Source organism: Rosa rugosa, chromosome 6, assembly GCF_958449725.1.
Source record: "Rosa rugosa chromosome 6, drRosRugo1.1, whole genome shotgun sequence".
Lineage (NCBI taxonomy): Eukaryota > Viridiplantae > Streptophyta > Magnoliopsida > Rosales > Rosaceae > Rosa > Rosa rugosa.
This window is the reverse complement of record NC_084825.1, coordinates 32639906-32661850: the sequence shown is the minus strand read 5'-3', so window position 1 is coordinate 32661850 and position 21945 is coordinate 32639906. Positions and strand designations below refer to the sequence as shown.

The window sequence follows — 21945 nt, the reverse complement described above, 5'->3', positions numbered from 1 at the left end:
GACGACGTCGTTCCATTCTTCTCTTCTCATGTGAAATTTTTTTTTTGGGGGTCATAATTCTCTCTTTTTGAGAATTTATTTATTAGTATTGTTAATCACAGAGTGGTGATTGGTGAACGAAATGTTGATTATTGGTTTAAAACTTTAAACATAAAAAAATTTGATTAGTGTGAAATGTATCGGGACATTTACATAAATCAACAATTATCAGTAACTAGCGTACATAAATTCGTGCACGTTGCTCTCATCAAAATCCGACAGCATAAAAAACAAAAAAGATAGAAGGGCATTAACACCAAACTTTTGCTTTTGAACATAAAAAACAAAAAGATAGAAGTGCATTAACACCAGACTTTTTTTTGGGCCCTCAAGAGATCTCAAACTTTGAATTGTATAACATTTTTATTCAAAAATAGAGTTATGTTCACTTACTCAATTAATTTCATATTGTGCTCCATTGTCATTGGATCTAAATCATATGATGGAAATAATAATGTGGTTGGAATTTATTTATTTCCATTAGTATCCTCTACCATTGAATTTAGATTCAACGGTAATTGAGTACAGCTGAGTATTCATACTATTGACTAGGTGAACATAATTGTTCAAAAACAAAATTAGAAGACTCTCACTAATGTTTATTACATAATTTGCATCTGAATTTGATAATGTGCCCACACTCACCGACAGGGCCACAGACCCAATGCTCAGTGCTGAACTTGAAACATCACTTTTCCAGTTTTCCCTATTTGATTGCCTCACAGAAAGAAAGGGTGCTCTATATGACTAAATTTATTTATTTATTTATTTTTATTTTTTTTGAGAATGACTCTATATGACTAAATTTAACTATCATTGATGAGGATTCTTTGTACCTAAAAAAGGCAAGCCTTAACCTATTAGAATGATGAACGTGATATTTGCAATTAGTTTCTTTTTAGTCATCTTCAATGAGTTCAGTCCCCTAATAATTAACCATTCCAAATCATTTTAGGGTGCGGCTATTTCCACCTTACCATTTTCTTTGTTCACCCTACTTGCTCATTACACCCTACATTTTAATTTCAATTATTAAATTTACTTATGTAACCCATTTCTATTTCCTAGAATATCCTTATATGACATATCCAATTAAAAGAGATTTTTCTAATGAAAATCTCACATTTAATTTATACCAATAAAAAAACTATAATATATTAAAATTTCTTGACAAAATCATAATCTAATTTACTTCCTTTTTTTTATTTTTTCTTTCTGCTTCAATGTTCATCTATTTCAATCTATGTCAAAATATTAGTTAGTTAATAACTATGAGTAATGAAGAAGATATTGAGATTTTTCTTGTGTGTTTTAAATTTTTACTTTCAGTGTTCACAAAAGGTATTGCAAAGATTTTGATGTAGTTAACACTAATGAATTTGTAAATTAAATAACGAATTCAGGATGAAGAGGTAACAAAAAGACAAAAAAATAGTAATAAATGCAAATTTGGATGGAGAAGATGAAGATTAACGTTATCCAATGAGAAATTAAGTAATTTTTCTATTTAATTCATTGGTTATTTATTAATTTTTCCTTACAAATTTGGATTTTTAGAAAATTAATGTACTTAGTAGTCATTTTACACTTGGGTAATATAATATTTCAATAATTCAAATGTTTATAGGGTGAACAAAGAAAATGGTAGGGTGGCAATAGACGCACCCATCATTTTATTTCTACATTATTAATATTAAACCAGAAAAGTTCCTTTCCCAACCAAATTGGGAATGATTGTACCGGTAATGTATTAAATGCATATGACCATATGTAGACCTTATAATGGCAGATGGGAATTACAGATAACCATTCTCTTTGCAGCAGTGAATTGCCTCACTGAACATCTCATCAACCCCATACTTAAATTTGAAACCCGTATCCAAGAGCTTCTTTGATGACAGACCAGGAATCTTAGGACCTTTAACTTCCTTCAATGACCTGCAAAACATAGATAGATCCAAGACTAAATACATTGCAAAAAGAGAGATTGAAGTAATATGAAGTAGAACAGTTAACTTACTCTGTTGAGGGTATTTGAAATTCGGGGAATTTGGCAGAAAGGAACTTGGCCATTTCTTCAATTGTTATGACATTTGATGAGCAATTGTATCTCCCTTTTGCATCATGATGTTCAAAAAGGAAAATGTGTGCTCTGGCGACATCATCCACATGTACCACTGATAAATTGATAAGAATAGGATATTCATCCCTGTTACCTGCATTAAGTATAGATGTCAAAGAAGTTTTTTGACGTGTGGTTAGGAGTTTAGGACTTCGGAATCAAATAAATTTTTAATTATTATAGATTTGGATTTTAGATCCTTCATTTTCATGTCTGTCATTTTAAATGTGCAGTATCCTTTACTAATCCATGAAAAGAGAGCATTTCCAAATTTGCCGACTCCAACAGGCTAACTTGGAATGATATAAACTCATACAGATTAAAAAGATACTTCACCAAATAAGGAACCTTGATCGAATTCTAGACGTCAAACATCTATTCCTAACATCGACTTTCAGTAAGAATGTACTAAACTCATGAGTTGTCTGAAAATGTTGTTATACTTGATTCAAAACAGCCTTATATATATTATACTAGCATTTTTCCACACATGCATGTGCAAGTTATTAATTTTTTTTTTCAGAAAATAAAAAAGAAAAAAGTTGGTTATTGCAAAGAAAAGAAAGTGAGAGAGAAAAAAGTGGGCTGTGGATACTTTTTTTTCAAATTTTTTAAATAAAAATATATTTTGTAAATGTCTTAATTATCCATGTGATTTAATTAATTCTCAAAGTTTATTAATATTCTAGAGTCAATTCTGTCAAAATTTTAAATTTTGGCTAACAAAGCCTCTTCTCTTAATAATAGTATAGATTAGGTGTTTGCTTATCCTAAGGCCTAACATTATATCCGGTAGTATTGCAAATACGAGTATAATTGCGTTGTTAAAACAGACTTCTTGGATGCATGCAATGATGTTTACAACTTCAAGGAAGTACATTGTATGCCATTGAAGCCCCCAAGTTTAACAGAAGGCAAAGTAGATGGTTTGCACAAATAGAAATTGTATAGGATATACTAGTACTAGTTCTTTTTGGACATGCAACCAAAGCAGAAGTGTTTTTAGTCATTTTATGCTAAACATACCTAAAACCAGAGCCAATGCGGATCGAATAGAGCTGGGGAACTTGGGACAAATGAAGGGGCCAACAACAAAAGAAGGAATTACTGTCACAACATCCAATCCATTTTTCTCCGAAAATTCAAGAACTGCTCTTTCAGTCAATGTCTTCGAAATCACGTATGATCCTCCATATGGCTTTAGAGCTTTAATGTAATCTGTGTCACTCCAAAAACTCTCATCCATGTCTTCCACATCCTTGTTGTTAAATTGAACAGCAGATAAACTAGAAGTGTACACAACTCGTTTCACTGTTTTTGCATATAGGCACGCCTTGAGGATACCAAGGGCTCCATCGACTGATCGTTTGGTCACTACTGGTTCAGGTTCCTTGTCTTTGAAGTCAACCGGAGTAGCAACATGGAACACTCCGACGCATCCTTGGATGGCTGCATTGAAACTTTCCGGGTTGCTTAGGTCCGCGTTGAAAATTTGGAGCCTTTCTTCTGCTCCAGGTAGAGCTGTGAGGAAGCTTACATCTTTCTTGTGTTCTGATTGAAAAAGTATTATTGTTATGATTTGATTTTCAAGTACACACTAAGTAAGTAGCTAGCAGTAAATTTGCGCCAAACTTCAGTTTGTGCTAACAATAAAGACTTCTTTATGTGTGAGGCAGAACAATTCAACAATAAAGAAAACTTGTAGATTGGCCTTTTATCCCAATATACTGAAAAAATGTTTCAGAAAGGCAAAGGTTTGAACATTCATAGCAATAACTCACTTCTAGGCATTAAATTTAAAACTTGGTTCAATTTCTTTTACAGGTTTACAAAAGGAAAGTTCATATTTTATTTTTTTTTTGAATAAGGGAAAGTTCATATTTATTATGATCAAAACATACCCAGAGATAATTTGGCAAGCAGATATATAAACAAACAGCTCAATCAAAATTAAAACCCCTAGTTCTTTAATCGAAAAATCAACTAATTAATTAATACCCACATTTATAAAAGCAAAGGAAGTGAAACTGTGAAGGTGGCTCACCTGGGTCTGATCTAACAGTGGTATTGACATAGTAACCATGCTCAAGAAGCCTCATAATCAACCAGGACCCTATGAACCCTGAACCTCCCGTTACACATACTCTACCTTTCTCTCCTTCCATCTATATCTGTGAGACTCTGTCTTCAGTTCACAAATCTTGTTCGTTGCATTCTCTAGATCTATGTATTCATTTTTACCCCATACTATTTTTTCAACTCCATTGTCTCGTCACTTTCTTATCAATTCTTCTGGAGTGCACTAGACTTTTCCCATGGTTGTTGGTGACTTGGTGGATGCTGGGTCCCTATCCCATGATTAGAAAGGCTCTATTGTCGTTGTTGTTCTTTTCTAGTTATTTTTTTTTTAATAAAATAGAACATATCAATAGTGTGCCCCGATTTATAGATAAAGAATAGTACAGAAGACTACTCCGTTTAAACACTTCTATTCAGAGTAATATATGCCACATAAAAATACCTCATCTTGCAGGCAATCTAGTTTACCTAACGTTACACGCCGAGCACACAATTGTGGTACACTAAAGCTAAACACTTCCACAAGACACATAGAGATATTCTTAGTTTCTCACTAACATATGCATTTATTCTAGACAAAATAAGCTAACTAAGCAACTACAGGCCCAAGGGTTTGAGCCCTCCGCAACATCAATGATGGTAAAATGCAGCAGGCCATAAGGGATCCTGACTTGGGCCCAAAGGCAACCAAAAAGTTGTCAATTTTGATCTGGACACCCAGCCATCACTGGGCACCCAACCACGGCAGAGCGCGGCCTCCACCTCTGATCACCTCTGCATCTCTGACGTTGACCGCAACAAGGCAAACATGCCTTTGCCGACCCAGCGAAATCAACCTTCGAACAGCCTCCAAACCAGAAGGCAGCCACCACTCTGCGGCACCGCAATTGAAGCCAGTATCAGAAGCCCAGCCTTGATTCCGCTGTCAAAGGTCCGCCAAAGCTGACGAGAGAGAGGACACCCACTGATCCAGAACCAAAATCCCCGACCCAGAAAGCAGCAATCACGAAGCCTACCCCGTTGGGGTCGAGGCACGAATCAAAGCAACCCAACTAGCACCACTAAAAAAATCGAGATCCACCAATCCTCATATAGAGGAGGCTGCCCAATGATGGCGGCAGTGCTAGGGTTTCGAGAGAAACCGCCCTCCATTTGTCCAGATATATTTTCACGTTGTTGTTCTTTTCTATTATTCTTTTTTTTTTTCTCAAAGGAATATTTTATTATTAATAAAGGTTACAATACATGATACATTGTCGGATATGAATATTCAATACCAAATTATCAATGAACACCGATCCTCGGTTCAACCGTGCAATTTAGAAGACGCAAATGCACTCCTCATTGGTAGGTGTGTTGCCCCTATTACATTGTACTGAGCTATGTTAACATAGAAGATAGCAAGACTAAAAAGTGCACAACCCTCCTTATTTAGGCATTTCTTCTAGTAAGATAATATTAGTTTTTATAAACTCATAGATATTTTTGTCAAAATAAATAAATTCATAGATATACTTATTCTTTTGTTTGGAAATATTAAGAAGGAAGATTGTATTATTTTTGTTGAAGGAAACCCAATTTGTGTGTGTCTGGCACAAACATAATTATTTCTTCTAGTTGCAATAGGGTAGAATATTCTAGATCTTCTAATCCATATTTGGTTAGGATACTTTGTAACTCAAGAAATTGTACATGTAATCTTTTATATAAAGAGACTCATATTATCAATCAAAGGATCTCAGTATTCTCTCAAACTTTCTTATTCTACAATAGGTTATCAGTACGAATAGAACAACCAAAATAGAAAATCTGCCGTTAGCCTCATAGCCCCATCACTGTTTCGATCTAATTCAATATCTCTTGGAAATAGAATTTCTTGGTAGCGAATTATGCTCAGAAATTCATATTGTTTTTGTGGTTAGCTTTTAAGCTCATAAACTGACTCTGTTCTTATTTTTCCTTTCAGGATGTCAAACTTAAATAAGCTTAATTTTGCTCCATTGGACACAACGGGCATTGGATATCACAAATGGGTTCGTGATATCTGAAATCACCTCAAAGCACAAGGGATCATATTTGTGATCCAAGAGCGTACTACTGATGTGCTCACCAAATACGCCTCAGATACTTTGGAGACCAATGTGCCAAAGCAATCATTCTGATGGGACCTCATATGAACAAGTCTCTTCAATTCGAGTACCTAAAAGAAGAAGATCCTAGAAAAGTGTGGGTTTCACTCGAGGAGTGTTTTGGTAATGTTTGTGACTCCCTATTTCCGGATTAGAAGTGCGATGACATAATCTCCGATTCTGTGATTTCAAATCTGTTCTTGACTACAATTCGGAAGCTTTGAGCATCAAATCTTTGATAGATTTTTGTGGTAAAGACATCACAGATACTATGTTGATTGAGAGGACTCTCTCCACAATTCGTATTGAAGTGAATGCGAGACGGATCACAAGATTTCATGAGCTCATTAAAGTTATGTTTGTTACAGAAAAGCATGACAACATCCTTGTGAATAATTATAATTTGAGACTTGTGGGAACTAAGCCTATCCCGAAGTCCGATTATAATGGCGCTCCAAAGAAAGGACGCTGCGAGTGAAACCCAAAATCTAGGGATCAATTCGGATGTTCTGGTCCACATAATCACTCTACTTAGGAAGGTAAGTGCTAGAATAAGCGGACATGGAGTTGAGGAGACACGCCTTTGGGAAGAGAGATGCCGCCGTTGCCGGCCTTAAGGGGTATCCTACACGCGTTTTGTACGCGCCTTAATCAATTGAGTCTGATCACAAAGACGTGTGTTTTGATGTGGAGCATCCGGTCATTGGGCAGACATTTTTAGAGCATATAAAAGTCTAGCTGCAACATACAAAGTGTATCACGAAGCAAGAGAAGCTCACACCCTGAAACATGAAGACCAAGAGGTCAAGCTGAGGGTTGAAGACTTCAAATCTAGCGACGATGAAGAAACAGCCGATTTTGTTTAGAGTCCTTTTATTTTCCAAAATCGATTGTAATAGATATTTACCATTGGCTTTATGAATAAAATTTTGAGTTCTTTCATATCGACTCTCTTTTAATTCTGAGCTTTTCTTTTAGGAATAGACTTCGGAAAACTTTATTTTCTTATGGATAGTGTGACTAAGCACACAATTCTCCGCCATAGGCAACTGTTCTTGGAGATGTTGCCTACACATTCCTTTATGACTACAATGACAGGACCATTGAATGTGGTTCAAGATAGTGGAATGACCCAATTTTTGAGATCATGGAAAATTGGTTTCTTATTTTTCAAAGGAAAAATAATTCCGAGCTATCTTTAGTTGAATTTCTAGTATATATTTTTATACTCTTTCTAGCATTGGAAAATTATTTAAATTTTTGGTTTACCAAATTTTATCTTCTGAGCCCGTAGATTAAACTAGACATCGTTACGAGTTTGTATGAATTTTCGGAGGATTTTTCGGACACCCAAGCTATTTTTAATGATTTTTGGAAGTTAGAATTGTCCAAGAATTATTTAAAAATATAGGCTGCTAGACCTGGACCATTGATTTTAAACACCGTTTGATCTCGACCATTGGATTTGATTTATATACAACGGATCAGCTCAGAACCCTTAGACCCCGACCCGGTTCCTCGACTCGTTTCCTTCCGACGATGACCCGACGGGTTCTTCGTCATGGGGCCACCTCCTGGCGTCACACTAGTGGTGGCCGCTTCGTCTCGATGGTGCCAGACGGAGACCCGTCATCTCTACTCCAAACGACCGGCTATGGCTGCAGGAAAATCCCCGAAAGTTTATAGGGTTTTCCGGCCGGTTTTGTGATTCTGACCACTTCTCGGTGACAGACGGTATTGACAGCTTCCTCTCGACAGCTCCCATGTTGCTGTGGTGTTAGTTTTTCAAGAGAAGCCTTGAGGAGGGAGAAGCGAAGTAGGGAAGCTTTGGTGCTTCCGGCGAGTTTTCTGGTTTTTCCGGCAACTTCGGCCATTATCGGCAGGAGTAAGGTATCAAAATTCATCCCCTCGTTGAGCTCTACATGTGTATGCACTTGGTTTTCAATTTCCATTCATGTTTCAAGATTTGTTAGCTTTTGGTATTCCGGCGAGTTCTCTTCCTTTTCCGGCATCTCCAGCCGGCGACGACGATGAAAGCAGGAAACAAAATTGACACATGCTTAAGTTTCCTGTATCTAACCCAAAAGAGACGTGCACATTATTGTAAGAAGAACTGGGAATACGCCCGAATTTGGAAAGCAGGAGAAATGAAAACGAACAACAAAGATTAAGTTGTGCTCACATAAAGTTTCTTGGTCAGTGATCTCTGCCCTTTTACATGAATGGGACATGACTTTCACTGTCACTTTATCCATGATGAGCACCTGTTGTAAAAAAAATTGAGGATGATCAGAATAACAATAGCTGAATGGCAATATGTAAATAAATGAACTCATTCCTCTGCATGTAATTCAAGTTCACCTAACCACCAAGTTCACCTAACCAAGTACATAATGATGAGTACACGAAAACTTGTTGAACACACCTTCTAAGACTTAGAATTCTCCATTCCGGTTGATCCAAGCATTTCCTGCAACAACCCTATAAAACCATCCAAAGAATCTGAATCACAAATTTACAGTTACTCTCACATGAGGTGTATCAATTAACTTTATTATAATTTAATTTGTGTATCAATTAGATTTATTTTGTATCAATTAGCATTAGTGCTATAGTTGACTTATATTAGGATTGATTACTTTTCTTTTGTGTATATGGATGTAATATTATATAAACCTTCTTGAGAGATGAATAAAATTAAGGGAAATTATGGAAAAGGTCAAATTAGAGTATGAAATGATAAAAAGGTCACCTAGTTTCCCACTTGATAAAAAGGTCCATCATGAATTGTTAGTAATATTAATTTAGTCCTTGTTAATAATGAGGTGATGTTAAAAAAAGTCGGTTTATGATATTTTCGTTTCCGATTTTACCCCTATTAGTAACCTACCCGAATTGTGTTTCAATTTCAAAAAAACCAGATCAGTTCTCTCTCTCCTCCCCACGCTACTCTCCGACTCTCCATCGACCCCCTCGCCGTCTCCGAAGTCGATGTCGTTTGCGCCTATCCTTCTCCGGCTGGAGCCGAGTCGCCGGTGACCATTGGACCTCCATATCCGACTGGAAAGCGACCTAGAGACGAACTGGAAGCCGACGACAATCATGAAGACGACGGGAGCTGCGGTTGAGATTAGGCTTTTGAGACTCGATCTGTACCTATAGCTTCTTCTTCCTCATCGCAGATTTCGCTCGCCTCTACTCCGCCATCGAGTCCGACATTGAAGCTGCTCTTCAGGTCGGTCTCTTTCTCAGTCTCTCTCGATTCTCTTTCTTTGATCTCTGTTTGGTTTCTGGAACGTAGGTGGATGAAATTGAGTAGAATTTTAGTTATTATTTGGTCCTATTTTTTCAAATTGAGACTGAAATTTGAGTAATCTTAATCTGCAGAAAGCGGAGCTTGCTTCAAAAGAAAAAAGTATGGCATCTGCAGGTGCTCTGACTGCCAAGATTCGCCGGACCAAGGCTCCATTGCTTGAAGAGGTTCCCAAGTTGCAGAGATTGGCTGTAAAGAAGGTTGGCCTGCACTGTTTGAATCAATTCTATTTCCGTGCTTCTTCATAATTGTGCATTTCATAAAATTGTTTGATAAATTGATGTTTAGTGCAGTCCTCTGCATATATGCTAGAACTTGTTTAGCGCTGGAAGGTGATTTTGGATGGGTATTGATTGGACAAAAGATGATTGCTTTTGAAGAGAATTCTTGGCAGATAAATGAATATACATATGCCTATTGATTTCTCCGCTTGTATGCATCACATATCTACATCCTGCTAATTAGCTCATGAATGGTGTGGTCTTCAATTTCTGATACAAAAACACATTCATGTATGAAAGTACATGTAACATTGAGTCTGTTAGCAAAACTGCATATCATTTAATTTTTATAACAATCCAGTAGTTAAAATTGACCCATTTGGGGAAGATGAGGTGGGTGGTCTAGTATTTCAGCAGTTAGGATGGATTACAGATTCATTGAATTTTGTTTTGAGTGAGAACTTGTTTTATGATTTGGATTTCTCAAACTATAAACTGTAAACCACTCCTGTGATCTTCCTCGTTAGGTTACTAATTGACCCATTTTCAATGCAGCTAGCATATCTGCCTGATAAAAAACGGGAATATGTGATTGATGATGATGCTCTAAGTCATGCTTCCGAGCTTTCAGTGGAAGGAAGAGATGATATCACTAATCTTGATGAGTTGGTCAAGGATTACAAAAGAAACAGAAGACGTGGAATGCTCGGATGGCTTAAACTGAAAGTAAGTACTCATTTGTTTCTTTAGTGCTGACTTCAGTATGGCTTTGATATATTTAGAGTTTGTTTCAGAAGGACAAAATATAGGATTTAGTTAATGCGATGACAGTCCCCCTTCCCCTTTTTAAGCCAATACTTACTTTCAAGCTACACCTTGGTTGCCTTCTTTACTCTGCTTTCATTCTGAGTTTTGGGTAAAACATGTGGACTGATATATAAGTCAATGCCCGTGAACTATACTATTTTGTAACATCTATTTTTCAAGAATTTTTATCACTAATTTGATTTGGTAATATCTAGAAACCATCTTTTTCTTTTTGTATGCTAATGCCTAGACTTCATCCTTTATATGTTAGGAGCAGCTGTAAATTGGAAGAAACGATTGCATGTCTTGTTGACTTGAGCTTCATATAGTTAGGTGGGCATAACATTAAAAGGATGCATTGTTGTCGGATGATTAAGTTGAAAGCTCAGATATATTGTTAAGCCTTATTATTTCTTCCCCAATAAGATATTAGTTAGTTCAGTCACTATCTGTATATTACTATATATTCATAACTATACTACCGAGCTTTTGGGTAGAAGACTAAGCTATCTGTGATGTTAATGTTAGCAGTCCAAAGTTGGAGATAGGCTACACACATCAATGGATGTCAGTTAGTGAATCCAGCGCTCAAGAGTTGGAGAGTTCCATGAAAGTTTTGACAAAAGTGGACTTGGACTTGGCATATTCTGCTGAGAAGTTGGCAAATCTACAGGAGCTTATGATGCGCCTATTCTCTCAAGAAAATGATCTTGAAGCAATGGCCACCGCAAATAACTATATCATGAGAAACTATTGTGATTCAGATTTTTCTAGATTTTGTTTTAAAAAGTTTGTCATTTCACTATCTATAAGGCCAATGTTGTGGTATATGGTTTTGACTGAAAATCTAGCAGTCTTTTTCCTACTTGTTCTGGTTTTTGTATGTATATTTGTTAAATCAGAGGAGTATAGTTATGATTTTCGCAATCAAGCCTTCTTTGATTTGCATTAAGCCCTCTTGTAGTCTTTCCAATAATATCTATTGTTTCGTTTGTCCATTTTAATACCTCTTATAGTCGCTTTCTTCCCTTTGTTTCGTCTGGCCAGTAACATAATCAGTGACTTGGCAAGTGACATGTGATTAAAAGTGATTTGGCAAGTGACATGTGATTGATAGTGACTTAGTCAGTGACTTTGTGTATAATAGTAACATGACCAGTAACATGCAATGCGACCTGGCCAGTGATATGGATCTAACAGTGACTTGGCAAGTGCCGTGATTGACAATGACTTGGCAAGTGAGATGTGATTGGTGGTGATATGGTCAGTTACTTAGTTAGTGACATGTGATTAACAATGACTTGGCTATTAACTTGTGACTTGGCTATTGACAGTTACTTGGTCAGTGACACGGTCAGTTACTTAGTTAGTGACATGTGATTAACAGTACTTGGCTATTAACTTGTGACTTGGCTACTGACAGTTACTTGGTCAGTGACATGGTCAGTTACTTAGTTAGTGACATGGTCAGTTAGTTAGTGACATGGTCAGTTACTTGGTCAGTTACTTGGTCAGTGACATGGTCAGTTACTTAGTTAGTGACATGTGATTAACAGTGACTTGGCTATTAACTTGTGACTTGGCTACTGACAGTTACTTGGTTAGTGACATGGCCAGTTACTTAGTTAGTGACATGGTCAGTTACTTAGTTAGTGACATGTGATTAACAGTGACTTGGCTACTGACAGTTACTTGGTCAGTGACATGGTCAGTGACATGATCAGTTACTTGGTTAGTGACATGTGATTAACAGTGACTTGGCTAGTGACATGGTCAGTTACTTGGTTAGTAACATGTAATTAACAGTGATTTGGCTATTAACTTGTGACTTGGCTACTGACAGTTACTTGGTTAGTGACATAGTCAGTGACATGGTCAGTTACTTAGTTAGTGACATGTGATTACAGTGACTTGACTATTAACTTGTGACTTGGCTACTGACAGTTACTTGGTCAGTGACATGGTCAGTTACTTAGTTAGTGACATGTGCAAAATCAATCAATTTCTATCTCAAAGTTGGCTGATTATGTTCCTAAAAATGATTGATCCAACAGTGCCCATTAGTTTGAGAATTATACCAAACCAATTCAAAGAATGATAAGCATCAACTATAATACCTCCAAGCACTAAAAAATTGCTTCATGTAAATAGACTTCACTCATAACAAAAAAATAAAATTCAAGTATCTGAACTGTCAATACTCTAATTCAAGATAGAGAGGAATGTTATTGGGAAAGAACAGGATTCACCATAGCAAAAATCATTACATGATATATGTTGCAATGCTATTACAAACTAAAGTCACACTAATTCATTGTCAAGACTCAGAAGATTCAGAGAAAGGAAATGCAATTCGACTCAGATCTCTGCCAATTATAATTGAACGTCATTTCTTTGATTAACCAAATCGGAGGATTGCTAATAGCAAACTAAAGACCAGATATCAGATTTGAAGCCATAAGGAATATCAGCAAGCAGTTCAGGACACATGTAATTGGGGGTTCCTACAACCTGCCACAAAAATATAGGAAAACAATCAATTCCATAATAGCAGCAATGTCACTATTACCATCAAGTATAAATAGCTCAACTTTTCCAGAATAAGAACCAAGTTGTTTCCTTCATATATAAATGTAAAAGCTTCTAGTTTGACCCCTCAATATGGTTTTCTAAACATCTATTTACTCAGTTTATTAAATCTAAACGGCATACACTAGAATGTGAAAGGAATTAATTCAGGAAAAAGTTAAATATATAGAATATCCAGATACTTGATCAACTTAACTACCGACTTTTTGTAAGCATGGAGAGTTGTAGAAGAAAAAAGAGGATGCACGGTAGCTCTATACAAAACATGTCACTATGAGAATATGATTACTAAATGGATATATATACATATCAGGGTCATTTATTTCTAGATTGCACCTCATTAGCAGTAAAGAATGATAGCAATGAAGGATATGTGACCTCATAAACAATAACAATATATTGGAACACTGCAAAAAAGACCAGCAGATTGATCTTAAAAACTGTAAAATGCAATAGGAATTCAGATGGAAAGTGGTAGCAGTGGTAAATATACTTTTAGATCACGATGTAGAACATAATTTGAATGCAGGTATTCAACTGCCAAGAGTAGCTGCGTGAACCACCTGCATAGTTTCTGAGCAACATAGCACAGTCACAACAGGAGCAACACGGAAGTTAAATTATGAACTTAGCTTGTGAGATCAGAAAACGTGGTCTTGTTTGAATAGAGAAATGAGTGTACCTCCTCAGGAAAATAAACCCCATTGGATTTCTTCATCAACTCAGCCCTGCAAAGTTTATACATGACAGACAGTGTAAAAACTAAGGGTATACATGCAACATTACAAGAATCCAGACCAAATAACAAGGTTTGTAACAACTGTGAACAACTCACATATCTCCACCTTCACAGTATCCAGTGACAATGCAAACATAGCAACCCTACATTACGAATCCAATTCAGGAAAAACACAAAAATCTAAAAGCCAAACCAATAAGATACAAATCTGATTTATACGCATCCACATACACACATGAACAAAAGTGCCTCACCTTCTCAACCCAGGCTTCCTTAAATTCCACAATGTACGGGTGCTGAATCCGGGCAATAAGAGCCATCTACACATCAACCAACAAAACTACATAACTAAATCTACACCAAATAGCAGTAAAACTATATCTTATGACAACAGAACCGGAAATCAAAGTATTGAACTTGAAAACTACCTCTTGATGAGCAGATCTCCGGCACCACTCCGTCTGCCTCGCAAGCCGGATCTTCTTCAACACATACCTGAACCAAATTGAAACCAAAAAAAAAAAAACACAAAAAAACAAAAGAACAAATTAGCTTCAAAAAAACAAATAAATCCTCTGCATTACACAGATTCAACATTTTCAATCCTCACTTCTTCTTCTCAGCCTTGTGATGAACCAAAATCGCGGCTCCGAAAGCTCCCCGGCCGATCTGCTCCATCAGCTCATACTGATCCATCCTAGACTCCATCCCTTTCCTCTCTCGATCCAAATCAACCACAGCAATGCCTCCTATTTTACCTGCGGGTGTTTTCTGTTTGCGAAGATGAAACTCATGGCGTGGATCGGAAAAACTCAAGACGTCATCGGCGACGGCGAATCGGGTTCTGCGGCCGTGGCGGCTTTGCGATCGACGGCAGTGGCTGCAACTCGAGACTCGGCCTGTATTGATCTTATCTCTTGATCGAGTTGAGTTTCCGGTATGGCGACTGGTTCACTTCCGGCGTCGCTCCGCTCATGGCGTCGCTACTCGTGGAGTTGTGGCTCCGCATTTCGAGCGTGACGATTCCGACGGACATGGCTGGCTCCGATCACACAGAGAGAGAGAGAGAGAGAGAGAGAGTAATGGTCTGAGTCCGAATGGAGAAGGGTTCAGACAGGCTTGGGTAACAGGAGGGAGAGAGAGAGCCGCGGTGGCAGTTTTTGTAATTAAGTTCAACTCTAGTGGTAAGTCGTAAAGTGGTGACCTTAATTATCATGGAGACAATTGTGTATCCTGAATTATAATAAAACACTTTAAAATGACCTCTTTTATCATTGACCCATAAAATTATCACATTATTCCCAATTACTTTCTAATATGGTATCAGAGCATATTGCTCTTGAGACCTAAAATTCTCATACCCAATTCCGCCTCCGAAATACCAAATATCATAAGAACTTTGAACTTTGAACTTTGAACTTTGAAGTTTTTTCGTGACTTTAGATTTTGGTGACTTTCAGAGAAAGTCAGCCCAGACAGAAATTCTGGCAGTGATCGGATTCCGACTTCAAGAGAGTAAGTCGACCTACCAGATCACACCCAAGACTCGACCCAGCTTCCTGCAGCACCAGACCCGGCTTCCTGACAGCACCAGACCCGACCCGGTTTAGTCGCCATCTCGACGGCGACGACGTCGAGACTTGACCAGAAGCGCCAGCGCCACGACCTCCACCTACACACCGCCGCCAGCACCACGACCTGCACCTGCAAGGTGCATCTCGACGCCGACGAAGGGGACGACCGCTCCAGACAACTGACGAGCGTCTTCCTGTCATTCCGAGACCGGCGACGACCCAGACAACGAGCCCTCGCCGCCTGCGTCCCCATACCGCCGACGAGCCACTTCGATCAGACGACCTCATCTGCTTCACTCCGGCACGACTGCTCAGGCTGCAGATCACCGGCATTCGATCACCCATACGAGAACAACTCGGACCAGTGACCAGCGATCGTCGACTCCGGATTCGTCTGCAGACTCCAACGTCTAAGGCAGCGTCAAATTCCGGCGACTCCACCTGCTGGATTAGAACACCTGGCCCAGACCTGAAGCAGGCGACACGGATCGTGGCGTCAGTCTTGACCTTCATTCTGCATTAGTCCGGTCTGACCCACTACTGAAGAAAAAAGAAAAAAGAAAAAAGAAAAAGAAAAAAGAAAAAAGAAAAAAGAAAAAAGAAAAAAGAAAAAAGAAAAAAGAAAAAAGAAAAAAGAAAAAAGAAAAAAGAAAAAAGAAAAAAAAAAAAGAAAAAAAAAAAAAAAAAAAAAAGAGAAAAAAAGAGGTCGGTTGAGTTGAAAACCCAAAAGGGCAACTCAAGCAAAAGTTAGGACAGGAAAAAAAAAAAAAAGGGTTGATAGAGTTGAAAACCCGAAAGGGAATATACTTGGTGGCAACAAGATGTTGTCCTCAAAGACGAATGAGGTAAATCAGTAGTTATGCTATGATTCTGCCTTCGCTTCAGCCTTTCAGGCTAACTCAGGTACACATGGCAACTCTTTGAAAAATTCAAACTTTAAATGGAAAGATATGTGGATAATTGACTCAGGTGCAACTGATCATATGACTCATGATCCTAATGTCATCCAACAATTATCCCCTGCCCGTATGTCAGTTGTCACAAATGCCAATGGTGACGCATATCCTATCACTGGTGCTGGTTCTGTATCTTTGACACCCTCTATAACCTTAGATATAGTTCTAGTTATCCCCTCTTTGTCAAATAACTTATTGTCTGTGCGTCAAATTACTAAACAATTATATTGTTGTGTAATCCTTTATCCTTGGTGTTGTGTCTTTTAGGACATCTTCACAGGAGAAATTATTGGTCATGGTATTGAGAAGGGGGGATTGTACTGCATGGAAATGACACACGCTGGTGACCTCCGTGCAAGTGAAGTACACCATATTCCGAAGGATACTTCACTGGGAAAAGAGAATGAAAACATATGGTTGTGGCACCAGAGATTGGGACATTCATCATTTAGCTACCTGAGGTGTTTGCTTCCTACCTTGTTCAAAACATGAAAGGAGTCTGATTTCCAATGTGAGACGTGTATCCAAGGAAAGAGCCGTCGTGCTAGCTATCCCATCAGCAATTCTCGCAGTGTCATGCCATTTGATTTGATCCACTCAGATGTATGGGGGCCATGTCCAACTACTCCATATGGTATGCAGTATTTTCTGTTATTTGTGGATGATTGTACAAGAATGTGCTACGTTTACTTGTTGAAGCATAAAAGTGAAGTTTGTTCTGTGTTTCAAATCTTTCATACTATGATCCAAACCCAATTCCAGACTCCCATCAAAGTCTTTTGCACAGATAATGGTGGTGAATATGTGAACCATGCCCTCCATCATTACCTAAACAACCATGGCATTATCCACCAGACCACATGTCCCCAAACTCCTCAACAAAATGGTGTGGTAGAACGGAAAAACCAACATATCCTTCAAGTTGCCCACTCCATGCTAATCGGAGCCCACATGCCTAAGTATTTATGGGGTGATGCCATCCTTAACACCGTTTATCTCCTAAATCGCCTACCTGCACAAGCTCTTAAAGCACCAAATGAGGATGCACACATACGTCCAAAAACACCACTTGAAGCTCTTGGCCAGTTTCAACTCCATACCCTCCCACCCAAGATCTTTGGTTATGTAGCTTATAGACACATTCCTTAATTATAATCAAAGAACAAAGTTGGATGCTTGTGCTGAAAAGTGTGTTTTTGTGGGATATGGTTCTACCCAGAAAGGATATAAGTGCTACAATCCCTCTACCAGGAAATTGCATGTTACCATAGATGTAACATTCTCTGAGCAACAACTTTTCTTTGCCCTGAAGACTTCTCTTTAGGGGGAGAGCACATCTAGAGAAGAGTAGTCTTCTTCAATATTGGAAGTACCAGAAATTGTTGTGGAAGAAAGAATTGTTGTAAAAGAAAGAAATCAAATGAATCCAGAAGAACCAACAACAGGAAATGATGATCATTTAGAAGTGGCAGCAACATGAATTGATGATCAACCTCAGTCAGTCTTGCCAGATTCAACTGAAGACCCCTATACTCCTACCACATCGGTCATTATTTCTCATGAGGTAAGTCTCAATCCTGAACTTGAGTAAGATATTGTTATAAATGATGAGCATCTCCTTGATCATGAGCCTAATGATATCATAAATAATGAGGATAACCCTGAAACAAGTGTGCCCCCCCCCCCCCCCCCCAAAACCTAACACTTTTCGGTCATTATTTCTCATGAGAATCCTCCTGAGGTAAGTCTCAATCCTGAACTTGAGTAAGATATTGTTATAAATGATGAGCATCTCCTTGATCATGAGCCTAATGATATCATAAATAATGAGGATAACCCTGAAACAAAACCTAACTGAAACAAGTGTGCCCCCCCCCCCCCCCCTAAATATCAATTGCCAGATCGCACAACAAGAGGGAAGCCTAAAGCCCAGTATGAGCCAAATCTTAAAGCCAAAGCCAAATAACCATAAGTAATTATGTGTCAACTCTTAGGTTGTCTGAGTCATATGCATCATTTGTATTTCAATTATCTACTATTGTCATTCCAAATAAACTGCAGGAAGCATTAGCAGATCCCAAATGGATTGAGGCAATGAAGGTTGAAATGGAAGCTTTGGTGAAGAATGATACATGGGAGCTAGTACCAAAACTTCAAGGAAAGAAAACAGTGGGTTGCAGGTGGATCTATACCTTGAGGTATGCTGCTGATGGGACACTTGACAAGTACAAAGCAAGGTTAGTTGCTAAAGGCTACACATAAACATATGGTATTGATTATCAGGAAACATTTGCACCTGTAGCCAAGATTAGTATTATCTGTGTACTATTATCTCTAGCTGCGAACTTGGATTGGCCCCTGAAGTAGTTTGATGTGAAGAATGCATTCTTGCATGGAGATCTGAAAGAGGAGGTACACATGCATGGATCTACCCCCAGGGTTCATTGCACCTTCGCAAGAAGGTATGGTCTGCAGATTGAAGAAGTCTCTATACAGACTCAAGCAATCTCTCAAAGCATGGTTTGGAAGGTTTAGACAGTTCATGAATGCATTTGGGTACAAGCAGAGTAACTCAGATCACACTCTCTTCTTGAAGCGTAGAAAGGATAAGATAACTGCCTTGGTTATCTATGTGTATGATATGATCGTGATAGGAGATGATCAGGAAGAATTAATTGAAGAAGTTAGAACCTTATCTATCATCTGAATTTGAGATGAAAGATCTTGGTGGATTGAAATGCTTCCTAAGCATTGAGGTGGCCAGATAAGAAGAAGGCATTTTCCTGTCTCAAAGGAAATATGTCTTAGACCTACTCACTGAAACAGGCATGCTGGATTGCAGACCTGCAGATACACTTGTGGAGCAAAATCACAAGTTAGCAGAATGTCCTGATCAAGTGCCTACTAACCGAGAAAGATATCAAAGACTAGTTGGCAGACTCATCTATCTCTCTCACACTCGTCCTGACATGGCATATGCTGTGAGTGTGGTCAGCCAATTCATGCATGCTCCAAGTGAAGACCACATGAATGTTGTATATCATATTCTTAGTTATTTGAAGTCAGCTCTTGGAAAAGGGATCATGTTTTCTAAAAATAATCATTTGGAGGTGGCAGGACACACTGACGCAGATTGGGCTGGAAGTATCACTGATAAAAGATCAACCTCCGGATATTTCACATTTGTGGGAGGTAACTTTGTTACATGAGGAGCAAGAAACAGAAGGTAGTTGCTGTGATGCCCCGGAAATTCGTATTTATTTTCCGAGGATTTTCCGGAATTAAATTTAATGATTATCGGATAGTTTGGTATCAGAGCGTAAGGTACATATTTGGTGATAATCAGTACTACTCGAGTGATGGCCCGTCTGCAGTGGATCCCCATCTGATGCTCTTCAGTATTGATATAAAAATTGGGTATGTAGGAGTGCTAGTTGTGAGTTAGAGTGTAGAATCTTCAGAGCATTTGTTTGCTCTGTTAGTGAAGTTGTGAACTTAGGTATAGGTTCCTTGAGTTGCAGTCCTTTGAGGAATGGGAACCTCTGGATTGAACTCTGGTGAGGTGTTAAGGATTGTTTTCGGGGAAAACTGTATCCTTCCATACGAGCTTAGTTGTTTGATTGTTGAAGTCATGTTGTTTGACTTATACTTGTGTTTGAAGATTTTACAAGTATTAACCAAGGTTGCTATGCTCCTTAGGTGATGGATGCACAAGGAGGCCGAGGTAAGGGTCGAGGTAGACCCAGAGGCAGGGGTAGAGCTCGAGGTAGGTGCAGGATTCCTCCTGTTGAGGAGATTTTTTAGGATGAGGTGGAGGCATCGCACGTTGTGCAGCCTACTACACCTGTTGTGGATGTTATGGATGCCACTCGTTTGTCGAGGTTGGCAAAGGAGATCTCGAGGCTGGAAGGAGTTCCATTTCAGGGAGGTACGGATCACATGTTGGCAGATCACTGGATCAATGTTCGAGATGGTTGTCTGCGACGACATTGAGAAGAGAAAGATTGCGGCATTTATGCTCCAAGGCGATGCACGGGTATGGTGGAGCGGTACACAGAGAGTTATGGATGTGTCCACCATGACCTGGGATGGTTTTGTGGAACTGTTCAGGAAGAAGTAATTTCTGCCTTCAGTGAGGGAGCAGTTGGAAAGGGAATTCATCTCGTTAGTCAAGGGACTAAGAGAGTGAGGGAGTATGAGGCTGAGTTCTCAAGGCTGTATCGGTTTGTGAGACAGATGGATGCTGAGAGCTTAGCTCTGATGTTTCAGCGGGGACTGAATGCTTCAATCAGGCCCGATGTCGCTGTTCTGTAACTGAAGACGATGGTGCTCATTTTCGCTAAGGCTATGGCCATTGAGCAGGAGAACCAGACTTTCCAGGAACATGAGTCGGCTGAGAGGGGCTCCTGAAGGAAGGGGAAGGCAACTGCTGAGAGCAGTGAAGGGACAGTTTTCCAGGTATTCGTATTGATGGCTGAATCATCACGCATGTATAATTATGAGATTATATATCAATTTTTATTTGTGTTAAAAATCAGGGGCGTGACACTTGCCAAATCTAGTGAGGAGGCAGAGTACAGAGGAATGGCCTAAGGTGTTTGTGAAATGTTATGGCTACGTAACTTACTGAAGGACTTGGGGTTGAAGCCCAAACAGGCTATGAATCTCTTTTGTGACAACAAGGCAGCCATAGACATTGCACATAATCCAGTTCAACATGACAAAACAAAACATGTTGAAGTGGATATACACTTTATCAAGGAAAAGCTGGAATCAGAGATTATTGATGTACCTCATGTGAAGACTAGAGATCAACTTGCAGATATTCTGACAAAAGCTGTTTCTGGTAAGCTATTTCACATCTCACTTGACAAGTTGGGCATTCGAGATATCTATGCACCAACTTGAGGGGGAGTGTTGACATGAACTGTATCAATTAACTTTATTATGATTTAATTTGTGTATCAATTAGATTTATTTTGTATCAATTAGCATTAGTGCTATAGTTGACTTATATTAGGATTGATTACTTTCCTTTGTGTACATAGATGTAATACTATATCAACCTCCTTCAGAGATGAGTAGAATTATCACATTATTCCCAATTACTTTATAATATTTCTCAACCCTAGGAAATCCAAACATGAAAATAATAAGAATCAAATCTCTATTTCATTTTTTCTTTTATCCCCACCCTAACGATTCTCAGTGAGATTTGAACTCATCACCTCAGAACAGAGAATAACATGTGACCTACACGGTGATGATTTTATAGATAATCAACAGACCACAGCTCCGGGTAGTATTTCTATTTCATTTCCACCCATACATTTTGTGAGAAAACAGAAAGTGCCTAAGATTAACCAAAAGCCAGAAC

The 21945-nt window shown here is 38.5% G+C and overlaps 3 protein-coding genes across 6 annotated transcripts; 1 reads left to right on the top strand and 2 right to left on the bottom strand.

Annotated features, from left to right (window-relative positions):
* Positions 1–1668: 1668 nt before the first annotated feature.
* Positions 1669–4432, bottom strand: LOC133718563 (vestitone reductase-like). Its single transcript, XM_062145424.1, has 4 exons — positions 4206–4432; positions 3188–3712; positions 2060–2255; positions 1669–1977 (listed from the first exon to the last, which is right to left on the bottom strand). Exons 1-4 carry the CDS (start codon positions 4324–4326, stop codon positions 1836–1838), a joined length of 984 nt encoding a protein of 327 aa, XP_062001408.1. The 5' UTR covers positions 4327–4432; the 3' UTR covers positions 1669–1835.
* A 4640-nt stretch (positions 4433–9072) lies between these two features.
* Positions 9073–11673, top strand: LOC133718377 (kinesin-like protein KIN-7C, mitochondrial). Of its 3 annotated transcripts, XR_009850264.1 has the most exons (5): positions 9073–9604; positions 9757–9882; positions 10459–10629; positions 10988–11043; positions 11242–11673. XR_009850264.1 is itself a non-coding variant. In XM_062145212.1 (4 exons), the coding sequence occupies exons 2-4, from the start codon at positions 9787–9789 to the stop codon at positions 11284–11286; spliced, it is 312 nt and encodes a 103-aa protein (XP_062001196.1). In that variant the 5' UTR covers positions 9073–9604; positions 9757–9786; the 3' UTR covers positions 11287–11673. The 3 variants fall into 3 exon arrangements, 2 of the variants coding, with proteins under 2 accessions (XP_062001196.1, XP_062001195.1); XM_062145212.1 differs by lacking the exon at positions 10988–11043; XM_062145211.1 differs by lacking the exon at positions 10988–11043 and having other exon boundaries at positions 11239–11673.
* A 1169-nt stretch (positions 11674–12842) lies between these two features.
* Positions 12843–15302, bottom strand: LOC133715921 (serine/threonine-protein kinase Nek5-like). Of its 2 annotated transcripts, none has more exons than XM_062142621.1 (7): positions 14649–15302; positions 14467–14533; positions 14293–14358; positions 14135–14181; positions 13982–14027; positions 13793–13873; positions 12843–13221 (listed from the first exon to the last, which is right to left on the bottom strand). In XM_062142621.1, exons 1-7 carry the CDS (start codon positions 14744–14746, stop codon positions 13129–13131), a joined length of 498 nt encoding a protein of 165 aa, XP_061998605.1. In that variant the 5' UTR covers positions 14747–15302; the 3' UTR covers positions 12843–13128. The 2 variants fall into 2 exon arrangements, with proteins under 2 accessions (XP_061998605.1, XP_061998604.1); XM_062142620.1 differs by lacking the exon at positions 12843–13221 and adding an exon at positions 13230–13706.
* Between the last annotated feature and the right edge of the window lie 6643 nt (positions 15303–21945).

Excerpts from the sequence above, each read along its gene's own strand:
- LOC133718563 (XM_062145424.1), bottom strand. The coding sequence starts at position 4,326 with ATGGAAGGAGAGAAAGGTAGAGTATGTGTAACGGGAGGTTCAGGGTTC. Across the intron at positions 3,713-4,205 it reads CACTGTTAGATCAGACCCAG|AACACAAGAAAGATGTAAGC; the intron begins GTGAGCCACCTT and ends TTTTTCAATCAG. Across the intron at positions 2,256-3,187 it reads CGCATTGGCTCTGGTTTTAG|GTAACAGGGATGAATATCCT; the intron begins GTATGTTTAGCA and ends TACTTAATGCAG.
- LOC133718377 (XM_062145211.1), top strand. The coding sequence starts at position 9,787 with ATGGCATCTGCAGGTGCTCTGACTGCCAAGATTCGCCGGACCAAGGCT. Across the intron at positions 9,883-10,458 it reads AGAGATTGGCTGTAAAGAAG|CTAGCATATCTGCCTGATAA; the intron begins GTTGGCCTGCAC and ends TTTTCAATGCAG. Across the intron at positions 10,630-11,238 it reads TCGGATGGCTTAAACTGAAA|CAGTCCAAAGTTGGAGATAG; the intron begins GTAAGTACTCAT and ends TGTTAATGTTAG.
- LOC133715921 (XM_062142620.1), bottom strand. The coding sequence starts at position 14,746 with ATGGAGTCTAGGATGGATCAGTATGAGCTGATGGAGCAGATCGGCCGG. Across the intron at positions 14,534-14,648 it reads CACAAGGCTGAGAAGAAGAA|GTATGTGTTGAAGAAGATCC; the intron begins GTGAGGATTGAA and ends AATTTGGTTCAG. Across the intron at positions 14,359-14,466 it reads GGAGATCTGCTCATCAAGAG|ATGGCTCTTATTGCCCGGAT; the intron begins GTAGTTTTCAAG and ends GTTGATGTGTAG.